We start from the raw sequence: 16,677 nt of genomic DNA on the forward strand, positions 1-16,677 counted from the left end.
CCGACAAAATGTTTGCTCCTTGCATATCAGTTATACAGCTGAAAATTAGAGGAAAAAAAGGGTGCCTAGACTTAGAGTTTCCATCCAAATTTAGGTTCAGCTAATTCTAATCTTTGACAACCAAAAGTTCAACATTATGGTAGGAGTCAGGTCTTTTCATAATTTTCCAATTTCTCTTTTCTTCTTCCTAGAAGTATAATAAATCTTTACATTTGTTTCCATAACATCAGTATATGCTTACATAATCTTTTGACAGTCAACAAAAATTTTCCACAAGTTCTATCTTGATAAGATAATTCTGTATTATACAAACAACCATAAACACATTTTATTTATTCTTGCAAAGCAGAAGAGTGCTAAGTTTCAAATTTAGAACATTTTCAATCTCACTGATCATCTATAGGACCAAATATTCACACCTTCAAAATTCCCTTAATCACAAAACCATTTTTCATACCAGAGATACAGCATGGTGTTGAATCAATTCAAAATGGCAAACTCTTGTTGCTTGCATAATGCCTCGTGCTTTAACTGTTGAGAAGGTCTAAATTGCCCGTAGCAATTAGGCAGCAAAGTGAAAAGTGATGTGAAGCAATGGCTACCTTCCATCACCAATAACTTCTAGCATCGGTAGTGTGGGTGAAGCTGAGCTTCCTATGTTATGCACCATGCTTGTGCTTGATACTGTGCTGAACCTCTCATTCTGAGATCCTGAGATGACGGGTTCAGAAAGTCCACAACTGGCGAAGTTGCTGCTCAAGTCGTTGTATTGCCAATCCGTCAGGTAACCAGGTCTTGACTTCACTTCACTTACCTCAATATCCCCTGTTAACATGGCCACAATTCTCGACATCGATGGGCGTAACATTGGTGAGGCTTGGGTGCACAACAAAGCTACATTGATAACGCGGATTGCTTGTGCTTCATCAAATGTTAATAATTTTGGGTCCACCAATTCCAGTTCACACTGTTTCTCGCGTAGATTCCAGGCCTACAGAAAATGAACACCAAAACGAATCAGAATATGTAACATTATAGTGCCAATTGATAATGGGAATGTTTTACCTTTTTATTTGACAAAGAAAGATGGATTCAATGATTGTCCTAATCTTTCCATTGAACAGTGGATCCACATCCACTTTGTCAAGTTCCAGTACATTCAACAAAAAATGTGGTCATAGAGTGATATATTTTTTCAGACATAATTGATGGGATTGTGATGGGAATACAATATAATCACATCAAAGGGAATGAATTGAAATAGAGAGTGTATTCAATCACACAAATGATAGGCATTTGACTAGGTGTTTGACAAAGTGAGTGTGAAAGGCAATTTCTCATGGTCTTGTAAATTATTTCATGGATGCATACAGAGTTAATCGACATATCATCAACTTACCATTATCTGATATATTCATCAGCGTGTCATGGTATTTACATTGTGAAAGAGCCAAGCAAGAAATTGCCTTCAAATGGATGTTATTAAACCCTACAAAACTGACATGTTTTCTAAGCCAATATCTGATAAACTGGAGAACCTACCCATTCAAGAAGATAAACTTTCTCATTTTTAAGGGTCTGATCTGCATTGGACCTTCCAGAAAGAACCTCCAGAGCTACAACTCCAAATGCAAAAACATCAGCTTTTTCTGTGAGATGCCCTCTCATGGCATATTCCGGTGCAAGATATCCTCTGGGAAAGTACAGTAAAATTATTGTTATATCCCAATAAAGTACACAAACCAGCAAACCCTAATGGTGCAATTGAAGAAAGAAACAAACTGATATCATGGGTAAAGCCTGATAGAATAAAGAATGCAAGGAAAAATGGTGTTGGCCTTTCTTACATTGTACCAGCAACTCTAGTGCTGATGTGTGTTTTATTATCATCATAAAGCTTCGCCAGCCCGAAATCTGATATTTTAGGGTTTAAATTGGCATCAAGGAGAATGTTGCTAGCTTTGACATCTCTGTGTACGATTCGCACTCTTGATTCCTCATGAAGATACGCTAGAGCTCTTGCAATCCCCAAACATATCTCAAAGCGAATGGGCCAATCAAGGTGCAAATTGTTCTTACCTGCAATGCATTCATTATACATAGTCATATGCACAACTAAGTTTAAAGATGCTGTTCATAAAATTTGCAAAACATGTAGGATACATAATTAAAAAAATGAAAGCTCCTATTGATGTTTTCTTTCTTTTTTGAGATGGTATTAAATGATACCAAAGATTGCCTGATCTAGGCTCTTGTTTTCCAGGTACTCGTAGACCACAAGTCGCTTGCCTCCCTCAACACAACAACCATATAGTTTCACCAGATTTCTATGCTGAACAGCAGATATAATTGCAATTTCTGTCATGAACTGACGCTTTCCCTGATTGGATGCTGCTGAAAGTTGCTTCACGGCCACAGTCCTTCCATCAAAAAGTTTACCCTATGTATAAAAATAACAAAACACAAAATTGATGTTAATATTAATATACACCTTACATAACAAAGTATAATATGTCCACTGGGAACCTAGAAAAAGCTTCATTGCATTATTGCATCCTTTGCAGGTTAATGTGACTAATAAGATCAGTGGATTTTGATTAGTTCTTAGTTTGGCACTGTGGCTAGCTTCAGTATTCATATGCTTTGTTTGAGTTTGACATGTGTTCCAAGCGAGGATGGGTGGTAAGCACTGGTCATTCTGGGATACTTTGGTAGGTTGGTTTGCAATGTCAGTATGTTTCTCTCTGGATATTTATTATTTTCTAGGTCATTATTCAGTTGGTTTTGTTTGCAAACTTATAACCAGTTTCTTAATGATTTCTTCTTGTTTTTAGTTTACATGATGGAATAGGTGAATTTTCTTCTTGTTTTCTTTGTAAACTCTTCCCAATATGCATATTTATTTTGTCATATGATTGCCTATTTTTCTTTTTCCAAAAACTGAAAGACAATAAGTGAAACAAGATGCATCAATTCTTCCAGCAAAGGCAAAACAAACTGATGGCAAGCAAGTTGTAAAATTAAGAAAAGAACAGAAAATTCTTATTAGCTTAGTCCAACGAAGAATTGTATTTAAAAAATAAATAGATTTAATTAATTAAAATAGAAGAGGATGAGGCCTGGTACATCGGTAAAGTTGCTCATTTATGATTTGGATCACTAAGGTTCAAGATATGGAAATAATTTCTCTATTTGTAGGGTAAGAGTACGTAAAATATTCTTTCCAGATTCTGCATTGGCAGGAGAGCGAGTTTGTCAAACCATTTTTATGTACAGCACTTTATTTTATTTGAATAAAATGTTGCTTTCTTTGCACAAAAACGTAAAAAATGCATGAGGAGCATGCATCAATACTCTATATTCAATGAACTGTCTATGCCACATGGATTAATAGATTGGGGATTGAATTTACTATCATTACAAAGAACCCACTAGAAGATAATTAAAGAACAAATAAAAGACACATCTATCGAGGAAAATATTTTTATCATGATAATCCATAGAGTACCAATAATTAATGGCTACAAAACAAACATTTCAAACTGATGGATTTTGATCCTAACAAACCAGATAATGAAAGATGAACAGCAGATTAATTGACACAAACTCTGTCTTTAAGGTAGCTAATATGCAAATTGGCACCAGGTAAAACATATTTAAGTAGTCTGCAAGCATTGTAGACAAACTTATATGGTAAGTCACATGATAATTCTGTTTACATACATCTAGGAACTTGCACAGATTCTCACCATATATACAGGACCAAATCCTCCCTCGCCTAGCTTATTGGCAGAGTTAAAGTCTTCAGTCGCAGTTTTCAGTTCAGAGTACGTGAAAGTGTCTGGCCTAGCAATCATTTCTATCAATTCTGCATTAAATGATTTGAACATGTAAAAAAAGAACAGAAACACTTGTTAACTTCTGATGGACTGTAGATTTTTAAAGATGTTTAGTGGAAAGGTGTACCATCATCCTCCTCCTTGTTGAGTCTTTTCTTGTGCCAATATATCAAAATCCCAAATATTAAGAGTAGACCTAAAGCTACAACACCAGCTGTTGTGCCTGCAATAATACTTGTCTTCTTCTTACTTGTTGACGTAGTAGATGGTGGCTTATTACTAACAGTTGGAGTGAAATCTGAAGAATAGAAAAGAAAATAAGATGCTGGTACAATAACATGCTAAACAAAAAGCAAGATATTCACTTAGTGTTGCTTTACCATAAGGATATACACTAATGGCTGAAACGGATCCTCCATAATAACCTTGAGTAGGCACACAGCAAGTACCCTTTCCAGCCCAAAAGAAATGAATTTCAAGGAAGTTGTCTGTTACTGGAGCTACATACTCCTTGATGACAGCTGCAAGGGATTTCTCTCCGGCTTCCTTTCTTATATCAAAATCCTTCTCTCTAAGATTTCCCTGAAAAAAAATAGATAAGCTTGGCAAATTTCGATAAAGTCAAAATAATTCAGAAAGAATAAGAGGTGAAGATACCAAATATTGATTTGTACCTTTGCTCAGCTTAAACACTTCTAGATTTATTCTTATTTTAGAATAGATATTCATAAATATTAAAATATTGGTGTTTACCATTGATAGTAAGGTTATTTCTGTTACAAATATCTAACTTATTATTCAAAGTAATAATTTTTCTCTTTCCAACAATGTTTCAGCTTGACTAAAAATTCTTTTGTACAATCAGTCACGCTTCAAAGAAAAGAAACAAGAGATAAAAGTTATGGTCATTTTTTCCACAAAAGTTAACCACAATAGTTCATTAATTCAGAAAGAATCAGAGGTGAAGATACCATATATTGATTTGTGCCATTTCTCAGCTGAAACACTTCTAGATTTATTCTTATTTTAGAATAGATATTCATAAATATTAAAATATTGGTGTTTACCGTTGTTAGTTGAGCTATTTCTGTTACAAATATCTAACTTATTATTCAAAGTAATAATTTTGCTCTTTCCAACAATGTTTCAGCTAGACTAAAAATTCTCTTGTACTATCAGTCACACTTCAAAGAAAAGAACCAAGAGATAAAAAGTTATGGTCATTTTTCCACAATAGTTCATTAAAGATGTAAGTTAAAAAAATCGAAAGAGATATATTTATGATTCTCTTTTAGAAAATGATTGTTGTTCCTATGAATTATCGAAGTCAATGATTCATTTTGCATTTTTACCACGTTAACTAAAAGCATATATCATATTTTACGTTTCCTACATATATTAAAGCCTACTTGTCAGGACTCGAGCTTGATGGGCTGCCTTATCAACTTCGTTAGGCCCAGATCACTGGCAAAAATACATAGATTGAAATTAATAATAGTACACTCATCAAACCCTTATAAGTCAATCATAATCTTGTTCACTTTCGATGTGGGACTAATTTGGGTGTTCCACTACTTATTTGATTTTTCTCTACTACAATACTCTTAGCAAACATTCCAAAACACATCCCGCTTTTTTTTTGCTGATAAAACCAAAACACACATCTTCATTAACTTACCTGAATATAAATATCAAAAATTCTTCTTCCATTACTTTTCCAAGTAGGTGGATCAAGTATCTGTGTCTCAGCAAAATGCAACTTAACAGTATAATTTCCATTCTGAAGCCCGAGCCCATAGTATCTCAGTGATGAGGGAGATATCCTTGCAGTCTGATATAACTCTGATTCTAGAGTATTTGTGAATTGGGATAAACTGTATAGAATATAGTCAGCATTTGAGGCATCTGAAAAGCTTCCAACAGTACTAACTGCCCACTTGTTTGTCTCAGTCACATAATAAGAAGCAGTAGTTAGAATCTGGTTGTCAATTTCATACAAAGTTCCATCGGAAGCTGTTATAGTTTTATTACTACCACACTTTATTGCAAATGAAGAATCTGCAAGCATCAAAAACTAAATCATTCATATATTAACATTGGAAAGACTAATAATGAATAACCAAAATTACGACATACAAATTGGTGCCCCACGATTGCACGGTATATCTCGTTGGAGACAATTCAATCCTGAAGGCAAAACACTGTACATAACACTTTAATTATGTCACCCCAGATGAAAAAAATATTAAGGATGTAAAATCATTGTTATAGGTCAGAAGCACCTACTGTTAGAACTTCCAATTATGAAGTTGTTGGCCACCAAGTTCCTGTAATAATTACAGCAATGAGTGTCAAAATTGGTAGTTCTTAATTCTTATGGTCTACCAAATATGAATCACTGGAGAACGGAAGGCAAGGGGTCCCAAGTACTACATAGTGTATAAACAATACAAGGGAACAAAACTTTATGAACTTCCAATTATGAAGTTGTTGGCCACCAAGTTCCTGTAATTATTATAGCAATGAGTGTCACAATTGGTAGTTCTTAATTCTTATGGTCTACCAAATATGAATCACTGGAGAATGGAAGGCAAGGGGTCCCAAGTACTACATAGTGTATAAACAATACAAGGGAACAAAACTTTATGAACTTCCAATTATGAAGTTGTTGGTCACCAAGTTCCTGTAATTATTACTGTAATGAGTGTCACAATTGGTAGTTCTTAATTCTTATGGTCTACCAAATATGAATGAGAATGGAAGGCAAAGGGGCCTAAGTACTACATAGTGTATAAACAATATAAGGGAACAAAACTTTAGTTGTAATTCCATAAAAATTACATGTGTTATCACAAAGTTACGAATCAGCTTGGTGTGTCCTGTTTAATCACCATAGGCCATCTCTTGTTCATGGAGCAAAATAAGGTTCCTGTTTTCTCTAAATGAAGTAAAATTGACTTAATGGGGAAGTCGACCAATATTTATGCAAGATGGTTCCAAAATGCAACCATATGCTTTTGAAGGAATTCATTAGATATAGTAATAAGTTATACTACAGAATGTTCCCATGTCTTCTAAATATCTGCTTTAATGATGTAGTTAAAGAGTGATGAGAAACATTTGAACTACCAAGTATTTGACATGGCTAATATAGTACAATGAAGAATCTCTTTTTAAATAAACATACAGTTTCAGATTTTGTTGGCTAGCCCAAGAAGGAAAACTTCCTGCCAGTTGATTATAAGATAGATCTCTGCAGGAAAGACATAAACCAGAATCAAACACTCAAATATTGTATAAACAAGAAGCAGGTTCATCAGACCAGTATTAGAGAATAGCTATAAAAAAAAATGACACAATAATTATCACTTGCTGGGAAGATTTTAGTAATGTTTGTTGATCAAAACACAAGCAACAGTGTAAGTGTTAAAACCCTGAATGAGATAGACAGATAAAGTTCTCCTAATTCTAAATATAAAGCAGTTACCCAAAGAATTGAAAGACTACATCGCAAATTAGCTTCCAAGAAACTGAATCTGAAGAACATACATGTTAAGAAGTGTCACGCTCTTGTTAGCGGGCAAGCTACCAGATAGATTATTATTTCCAAGGAATCTGCAATAGGAGGAAAATAAAATTCAAAATAAGTACAATAGTAACCAAATTTAACTAGCATCCTATTAGGATGATTATAAAATGAATTCACACCACAAACTTATCTTACAAATAACTCTTTTATAGGGATTTTTCTTACAAGTGACTAAGCAAGTTCAAATTGAAGAGAGACTGAGGAAGTTGTCCTGTAAGATTGTCGAAGCTCAAATCCCTGTGAGACAATAATATCTCTCACTAAATTAGAATACCAATTTCTTACAGATTAAAGGGAGGTAAAAAACAAAATAGTGGAGCCAGAAAATTGTCATTCATGACAAGCAACATCATCAATAACATTCATCTGAATCAGGCTTACAGTTTCTGAAAACTGGTGTATTGTGAAAAGTTTGAGGGAATAATATCTGATATCTTGCAATTCCTTAAGATCCTGTAAGGAATAGATGATACATGACTTATTTAATTGTTACTGCAGGATAAGTGGCATGAGACAAAATAGATTGTTGAGTCTTTTTCTCACAAGGTGCTTAATGATGTCAGATTACTAATAAAAGCTAACGATGAGCTCCCCTTTTGTATGTCACTTATCCTTCTGCATGACAACAAAAAAGCAAAAAGAGAAAACTGTAATGAATAAAGGCATTCATTATGCATATAATGATATTAAGAAAATGGTATATGGTGATGCCTTGGTAAGTATAAATCAAAACAATGACTACAGTAGTGTATTACAAAGACAGTAGACCAACAGATACACCGTGAGACAATTAAATAGTGTGCAACACATATACAATTAAGATAACTAGGAATAGATGAGCCTTACAAGTCTATGATATTGGTCATCCTGGAAAGACCTGATGGGATTGGCCCTTCGAAAGAGTTTCCTTGCATTCTCCTGGTGAAGCAATCTTAAAATTAGTATAACTAAAAGAAGATCACTATTCTTATATGGGCATGTTTAAAAGCAAAAGTTGATACAGCTTCAAGAGGCTGGAGCTTGGAACAATGACAAAGTATGAATAGAAAAAGAATACCTCTGCAGAAAACTTTTCATTGATTTCAAGTCATTTCAACAATCTTGACTCAACAATATAAGTTCAATTGTGCATGACAAGCTAGTAGCAGAAATAATTATTTTGAACATAGGACTGACAATGTGAGATTTAGTTTTTAAGGAAGCAACCTTGCACAAATATGCCCACCTATAGATTCTTTTGTCATGGACAACTATTGAGCCTTTTGGTGACATCCGTACATCTGCACCATGGTGGTCATTAGCCTAGTTGATAGTCATGATAAGACATAAAACTCCTAGTATTCAGCAATCAGCTAGCTGAGCAACCGCTTCAGGAGGCAATTAAGATAATTTTCAAATAGATAACAGAAGCTAGAGGCACCTATGAAGTGCTGATTGCACAAACTATTAAACTGAGAATTAAAGTGAACAGAACTGCCTTATCCGTAAGATGATACCTTGTATTTAAATACTTTAAAGAAGCACATGACATGTCATCAACTGCATTTAACCATAGAGTTCTATAACCATAATGGCATAGTACTAAGATACAAATTCTAGTTCAGAATGTATTGTGTGATGTCCATTACCAAAAGCAGATTAAGGATATTGTTGTTAGTGTTTCTAACAAAGACTATTGCTTTAATGTGAGTCATACCACACTCTATTAAAAATATCCTTCCAAAAAATTACACAACAGAAATCTCTGTGCATCAAAACCATAAGGATGGCCTAGATCTCTTTGTATTTGCTACTGCACTTAATTTTCTAATAGTATTTATAATGTAAAAAAAATGTGTAAGAATTGGCTATTGGAAACTAAAATCATATGGATGGCAAAAAAGAGATTAAAAAAACTCCAGTTGCTCATGAACATATGAAATTGTGGATAATATAACCTTGTAAATTAACAAAATAAAGCATGTGCCTATGTTTCATAAAGGCTACGTTACAAAATAAAGAAACTCTTGGCCCAGATTTGATGGAAAGTTGACCAGAAATCTGCTAGATATCCTTTTGTTTTAACACATAAACAAATTTAACTGCTGCTCGAACATTTTGCTGTGATAGATACACAGATTGCAGGAAAATATGATGCATAACTAAAATAAAATTCTAGATATCAGATATTACATAAAAGTTATTCCTCTCAATACTTACAATACGGTTATATTAGTCCTGCTGAAGTCTGGTATTTTTCCAGTGAAATTATTGTTACTTAGCCACCTGATACAGACAAAAAAAGTGGTGAACAACATCTATGTCTGCGCAATTGATATGCAAAAATAAATAAATAAATGAAAAAGATGACTTACAAGGTCTTCAAATTTTGGAGTCCTGATATGGTTGATGGGAACTCACCACTTGCCCCACAGCTACTCACATACCTACCCAATAATTACTGTATGTAAGCACAAAATACCAACTAAAAAACTTCTAGTGTTTAGAAGCACTAAAACACAAATAAGGCTGTCAAAGCTATCTAACAATTGCTGCAATTTAGTCAGGTTGCCAAGCTCAAGAGGGAGCGGGCCACTGAAGTTATTTGTAGCAATACTCCTGCAAAATAAAACCAATCGAATTATTCATATTTCTTTCACATCATCTGAAGAAAATTATGCCATGGGATTGCAACACATGTCAATAAGGAAGGAATTGCAGTACATGTGAATCAACAAAATGTAAGTGTTCATTATACATAAAACAAAGATCGGTCACAAACTTTTTTCCCCTTGTTCTTTTCTTTACCAAAGACAGCATAATAACAACAAAAAATCCACTTCAAGAAATCAAGTTCATCATTAAGAAGCAAGAATTTTCTACCTCAAATTAAATGTAAGACTGATAAGCCAAAGAATTTTGCATATTATGTAATACTTTTGATTTTGATTGAATCGACGACCTTCAAAGGTTGTGGGGGGGGGGGGGGAGGTCGGGCGCCAATTTGAAGGAGGTCGGGGTGTAATGTATCTTCACAGCAGTCTTTTGACTCGAAAGGATGCACGAAATGCATACCCATCGCTTTGGCATCTTTTGGTTGATGCCATTAGGAAACTATGGACACAGCAGTGCACCAGATTGGTCGACTACCCTGGCCGACCAACCATTGCCCATGCGAAAAAGCAGAGTCTTGTAAAGATCTTATCAGGCGATCATTCGCCTCCACCTCTCGCTCCCTCCTCGGGGGTTGTCTTCCGGCAGATGCGTGGCCGTGAGTAAGGAGAACACATGGCAGAACGCGACAGTCAGACTGCCTGTTGATGGCCGTCGTTGGCGGGGGAAGTGAAAGAAAAGGAGTCGGTTCATCAAGAAATATCCGAATCCGATATGACATAATTACCATTTCAGATCATATTTATATATCATCCCAAATCCTTTTAGCAACATAATTTTTTTTTTAAATATTGATATATATATATATATATATATATATTCTCTAAATTTACAATTAGAAGGACAAATACAAAAGTAATAGTTATATGTGTTTCAATTTGATGGCATTGAGTCAAATCCAAATCCACATTGGCTTGAGGCTGATCTCTATCTTCCACAACCCTGATCTGATAGCTATCAATAAAATTCATGATACTTTTATAATTACTTCTTGCAGTTCATGAAATCATGTGGAGGATTTTTGGCTGAGAAATGGGGCATCAAAAAGAATGATATCTTACAGGGAGAGAAGGTTGGTGAGCTTGCCGAGTTCCTTTGGTATGCCTCCTGAAAGTGCATTAGTACCCACTGACCTGCAAAGTTGCATCCAATCAAGAACAAACTTGTTGACATCATAGGTTTGGTTAGAATGTAAGTGGACTTACAAGTATTGAAGGCCGGTCAAGGTCCCAATGAATGCAGGCAAGGGACCCGTCAAATAGTTTCGAACCAAATGCCTGTTGATGTAAAGCTTGCTTGACATAATAATTTCAATTGCTCACAATGATGTTGATAGGAAATTAAGTCACTAATATATTGTAAAATGATGTAAGTATTGTGCATATTAGGGACCATAGATTGATAATTAGTGCTCTTACTTATTTGGTTGTCTATATGTTCGTTATCTGCATTTGGAGGTGCTTTTTGATATGATGAGTTCTTATCTCATGCTTGTCTTGCATGCATGCTTTAGAAGTAGTAGGATGCAGAAGGAGGTAGATATGAGACGGAGATGGAAGAGGACATACAAGTTGGTAAGGTACGTCAAATTTTGCAGCTCGTCCGGGATTCTGCCCACCACATCTAGTGCGTCCACTTTCCTGCATATATATAGCAAGCCAAAAATTATATATATATATATATATATATATATATATATATATATATAACATGATCCTCAAGAAAAAGATGATGACTAAGGAGAAGAACCCAACTACGTAGCATTGAGAGTGAGTGTGTGCATTTGAGAGAAAGTATGTATTCTAAATGATTTATGAACTCGAAGAAAGTAAGAAAATGATGACGGAGGTGTTGGGCAAATAGCCCGTTGGTTTAGCTTACAGTTCACTTTAACAGCTCATTGTCTATTTTCCTTTCTAACCTAAACCTAGATCGGGTTACGGTGGCTACAAAGAAGAGACAGAAAACTATAGCAACAAGGGCAGAAAACTATATTAGCAACGTGATTCGAAAAAAAAGAAAAAGATAAAAAAATAAGAAGAGACAATGACAACGACCGGTCTCGATCATTCAAGTAATGTTCTCAGGTTATATTAAATTTATAGTAGATTCTTGCTATAATTATTTGGAGAGATTTTGGATATTGTACATAATGACGTAATCCTTGTATCTCAATTATTCTCTTGTGGTTGTTGTTTGGGTTTTGGGTAAAAGATATTTATATGTTCATTATTCTTATAGTGGATTTTCTTTTATTTGTCTCGTGGTTTTTACCCTTCACGTTGGATGGATTTTTCACGTAAATTTTGGTGTTTTGTTTGATTGTGATTTTCATTTAATTTCGCTGCGTATTATGGCCTGCTTGTATTTATTCATATACAAAGTTCGTTCATCTATTTATCCCATCAACTAGTATCATAGTAAGATTTTGGTGATTTAATTTTTGTGTTTGAATATAGAGGCCGGTAGTGTTTCTCATATGATTAGCTTGAATGAAAATAATTGGATGATACAGAAACCAAGAATGAAAAATCTCTTATATTACAAGGATTTGTATAGACCTTTGCAAGGGGATAGTGCAAAGCCCGTAACTATGACAGATGATAAATGGAAGAGGTTACACCGAAAAACGGTCGAGTTTATTCGACAATGGCTCGATGATAGTGTCTTTCACCATGTTTCTACTAAAAGTCCTGCATACTCTCTTTGGAAAAAGTTGGAATGTCTCTATGAAAGAAAAACGGTTAGCAACTAAGATTTCTTGATTAGAAAACTTGTAAACCAGAAATATAAAGAGGGTGTTTCTATTGCTAAGCATTTGAATGAAATGTAGAGTATCACTAACTAGTTATCCTCTATAAAAATATCTCTTGATGATGAGTTGCAGGCATTGTTACTTCTTAGTTCACTACTAGAAAGTTGTGAGACATTAGTGGTTTCCCTCAGTAATTCTACGCTAGATGGTGTTGTCACTATGAGTCAAATAACAAGTTGTTTGTTGAATGAGGAGTTTGAGAAAAAAAAATTCAACAACATCTCAGATTGATTCACAGGCACTTATCTTAAAGAACAAAGGAATGTCAAAATCCAAGAATAGAAGCAGTTTACGCATAGGTAGAAACAAGTCAAGATCAAAAATAAATATTGTTTGCTACAACTATAGTGAGAAATGACATTATAAGAATCCATAAAATCAACCTAAGAAGAGCAAGAAAAAGGAAAAAGAAGTGGAGTTTATAGAATCAAAATATAATACCACAACTAAAGTGCAAGGTAGTGACTATTTGATTTTGTCTCCTTTTGATGATATTTTTTCTTATGTGTGTCATGATCTTGAGTGGGTGATTGACACATGTGCTTCTTATTATGCTACACCATAGAGGGAGTTTTTTGCTACCTATAGGTTTGGAAATTTTGGTGTTATCAAGATGGACAACTATGACACAACATACATCATTGGCACGGGTGATATCAACATAAAGACCAACCTTGGCTATAATTTGGTGTTTAAGGATGTGAGGCATATGATTGACTTGAGGCTGAATTTAATTTTAGTTGGAAAACTAGATAATAAAGACTATGATAGTAGATTTCATAGAGGGTAATGAAAGCTCAGTAAAGGTTCTCTTGTTATAGCTAGTGGAAAGAAATATCACACCTTATATAGGTTGCAGGCTAAAGATTGTGGTTAGCAGTTGAATGCTACAGAGAAAGACTTCAGTATGGAGTTGCGGCATAGGCGACTAGAACACATGAGCGAGAAGGGACTGCAAGTTCTTTCCAAGAGAGATGTATTGCTAGACCTTAGAGGTACACATTTGAACTCTTGTATTGATTATTTGGCTAGTAAACAATGTAGAGTTTCCTTTACTAGTCCTACTTTGTCTAGAAAAATACATACCTTAGATCATGTTTATATAGATATATGGGTCCTTTGAGGACAAAAACTCATGGTGGATCTATTAATGTTCTTGGTATCAGTAGTGCACTTTATTTTATCACTTTTATAGATGACATTTCTAGGAAAGTTTGGGCCTATGTTATGAAGACCAAAGATTAGGTTATTAATGTTTTCAAAAGTTGCATGCTAGAGTTGAAAGGGAGACAGAAAGGTAATTAAAATACATAAGATCAAGTGGTGAGTACACATGCTTGTTTAATAATTATTATAGGCCACATGACATCCAACATGAGATGACAGTTCCTAGTACACCTTCGCGTAATGCAATTGTAGAGATGATGAATTGCACCATCATGGAAAAGATCATATGTATGCTTTCACAGGCCAAGCTACCTAAAAAGTTTTGGGATGAGACTTTGAGGACTGTAATTGATGTGATTAACTTGTCACCCTGTACAGCCCTAGATGGTGATGTTGCAGAGCATGTATGGACAGGGAAATATGTTTCCTACAAGCATTTGAGAGTGTTTAGTTATTATGCATTTGCACATGCTCCAAACAATGAGAGGTCAAAGTTGGATGGTAAGACAAAAGAATATATTTTTCTTGGTTACTCACATGATAAGTTTGGTTACAAGCTTTGGGATCCAGAAAAGCAGAAGGTGTTTAGAAGCAAATATGTGGTCTTCTTTGAGGATCAAATCCTTGAGGATTTGAAGGAGGCACTAGCCAAGACTTCTGTAAAAGGATTAGCAGATTGTGACCAAGTTACTCCTCCAATATATCATGGTGATGGGTGAGATGTGTAGGAAGATAGTGTAGAGCTCGATATTGATCTATCTATAGGACATGTTAAGCAAGAAGAAGTTAGAAAGTAACTTCCCGCAAAACCTTAGTTGAGAAGATCTTCTAGACAACGTCTGCTAGTCATAGGTGCCCAACAAGCCAATCACATGAGTGATGACACGTGTGACTTGATACCGAATCTTTTTGCTTATTATATTTTGGCATATATCCACTTTATAACTATTGCATATATGCATATATATATTGTGATGTCCTTGGATTTATGCAATGGGAATCAGATTGTGATAAGATCACTATAATGAGATCGATTCACCTCTAAACACAGATCCTAAATAATCCCGGTCATAGGTTACTCGAGAGGGACATTGTGATAACCGGATAGATTGGTGTGCTGTATACCCGTCCATATGATGGATGCAGTTGGTCTCATAGTTGCTCATGTAGGGACACTAGGGATATAGTAGAAGTGCTCATTGGAGAATGAGTTCACTGATTGATCCGCTTATGGAATGCTGGATGGTTAATGATGCCTTATTGTCAAACAACGATTCCGTAGTCCTAGTGGTGTATCTGGTCCTTAGACTTGAGACACCAAGGATGTCCTGTATGAGTGCTCCACTCTTTGATACTAGACTAATATGTTTGGTTGTCCCATATCTAGTACAGCTGATCATTGGGAGTGGTAGTCGACCTTACGAAGGCTATTGAGTGTCGATAGAGGATCATCCACTCTCGACGTCATGAGAGGAACATCCCATGTGTTCTTGCTCAAATAAATCCCTAGCTAGGGTCATTCGGGTTGAGAGAGAAAGAGTTCTCCGGGAGAATCCGATTAGAGCGAGACTCGAGTAGAAACCGTATGGGTCTGACAGCACCATGCTCGATATACGGTCTCTGGGATATTAGATGGATGAGGGACTATAGGTACACGATAACTGAGGACAAACAGGTCCAATTGATTGGATTCCCCTGTATCGTCTGGGGACTACGGCGTAGTGGCTTAGTACGTCCGTAGTCGATGAGTCGAGTGAATTATTACAGAGATAATAATTCACTAAGTTAGAAGGAGTTCTGACATGTATGACTCACGACCAGCTCGATATTGGGCCTAGATGGTCACACACATATGGTAGTCATTGTGATAAGTAGAGGTTCAGATATGAGATATCCGACGGAGCCATTGTCTTATTAGATGCAGATCCAATACCCATTAGAGGAGGATTCATTAGGGTTTGACAGGGGACCTCTATAAATAGGAGGGATTTAGAGCCTCATAGGCTCTAACGCTTGACCTCCTTCACCTTCTCCTAAAAATCTGCAAGGAAACAGAGATATACGATCTCCCTAAGTAACATAATAAGAGTCATGTTGTTCGTGCGAATGATTGGGTTTGAACTGTGTGTGTTGTGTTTAGGAAGAATTTTGACGTCAAAATCGTTTACGCAAAAACAAAGAAGGGCAGCAACAGTTGCTGCCCTCGATCTGCGTGCCTGCAGCCACCTGCAACGGCAGCCGCAGCCCGGCAGCACAGCGCTGGCGCATGCGCAAGCGCTGTGCCTGCAGCAGACGGCCGGCGGCCTGCTTGCAGCAGGCTTGCGGCCGGCGCGGCTGGCAGCCCGCGGGCAGAGGCGCCGCGGGGCAGTGGCGCCTGAGGCCGCTTCTCCCGCGGGGTGAGGCGCCGCAGGGCAGCGGCGCCTGCGGCCGCTGCTTCCGCGGGCAAAACCCCCTCACAGGGGTGGCCGCCCGGCGAGGCAGCACCGCCTGCGGGCGTTGCCTCGCGGGCAGAACCGCCCGCGGAGGGGGCGGCGCCCACAGGGACGCCCGCCCGGGGGGGCAGCGCTACCCACGGGGGCGCCCACCTGCAGGGGCGGCGCCACCCGCGGGCGAGT

The 16,677-nt window shown here is 36.5% G+C and overlaps 1 protein-coding gene across 1 annotated transcript in view; it reads right to left on the reverse strand.

Annotated features, from left to right (window-relative positions):
• Positions 1–303: 303 nt before the first annotated feature.
• LOC135643398 (probable LRR receptor-like serine/threonine-protein kinase At1g56140) overlaps positions 304–16,677 on the reverse strand; it is a 51,214-nt gene continuing 34,840 nt past the window's right edge. The window contains exons 3-24 of the mRNA XM_065160280.1: positions 11,649–11,720; positions 11,286–11,357; positions 11,142–11,213; positions 9,955–10,026; positions 9,783–9,854; positions 9,628–9,693; positions 8,275–8,346; positions 7,972–8,043; positions 7,810–7,881; positions 7,594–7,665; positions 7,389–7,454; positions 7,027–7,092; positions 6,122–6,166; positions 5,976–6,040; positions 5,518–5,897; positions 4,220–4,421; positions 3,967–4,137; positions 3,750–3,868; positions 2,230–2,440; positions 1,848–2,079; positions 1,543–1,693; positions 304–991 (exon numbers count right to left, since the gene is read on the reverse strand). Of these exons, the coding sequence (XP_065016352.1) occupies positions 599–991; positions 1,543–1,693; positions 1,848–2,079; positions 2,230–2,440; positions 3,750–3,868; positions 3,967–4,137; positions 4,220–4,421; positions 5,518–5,897; positions 5,976–6,040; positions 6,122–6,166; positions 7,027–7,092; positions 7,389–7,454; positions 7,594–7,665; positions 7,810–7,881; positions 7,972–8,043; positions 8,275–8,346; positions 9,628–9,693; positions 9,783–9,854; positions 9,955–10,026; positions 11,142–11,213; positions 11,286–11,357; positions 11,649–11,720 (2,815 nt within the window). The 3' untranslated portion in view covers positions 304–598. The remainder of the gene's footprint in view (positions 992–1,542; positions 1,694–1,847; positions 2,080–2,229; positions 2,441–3,749; positions 3,869–3,966; positions 4,138–4,219; positions 4,422–5,517; positions 5,898–5,975; positions 6,041–6,121; positions 6,167–7,026; positions 7,093–7,388; positions 7,455–7,593; positions 7,666–7,809; positions 7,882–7,971; positions 8,044–8,274; positions 8,347–9,627; positions 9,694–9,782; positions 9,855–9,954; positions 10,027–11,141; positions 11,214–11,285; positions 11,358–11,648; positions 11,721–16,677) is intronic.

The sequence above is a fragment of the Musa acuminata genome, chromosome BXJ3-7 (genome assembly GCF_036884655.1).
Source record: "Musa acuminata AAA Group cultivar baxijiao chromosome BXJ3-7, Cavendish_Baxijiao_AAA, whole genome shotgun sequence".
In the NCBI taxonomy this organism is placed as follows: Eukaryota; Viridiplantae; Streptophyta; class Magnoliopsida; order Zingiberales; family Musaceae; genus Musa; species Musa acuminata.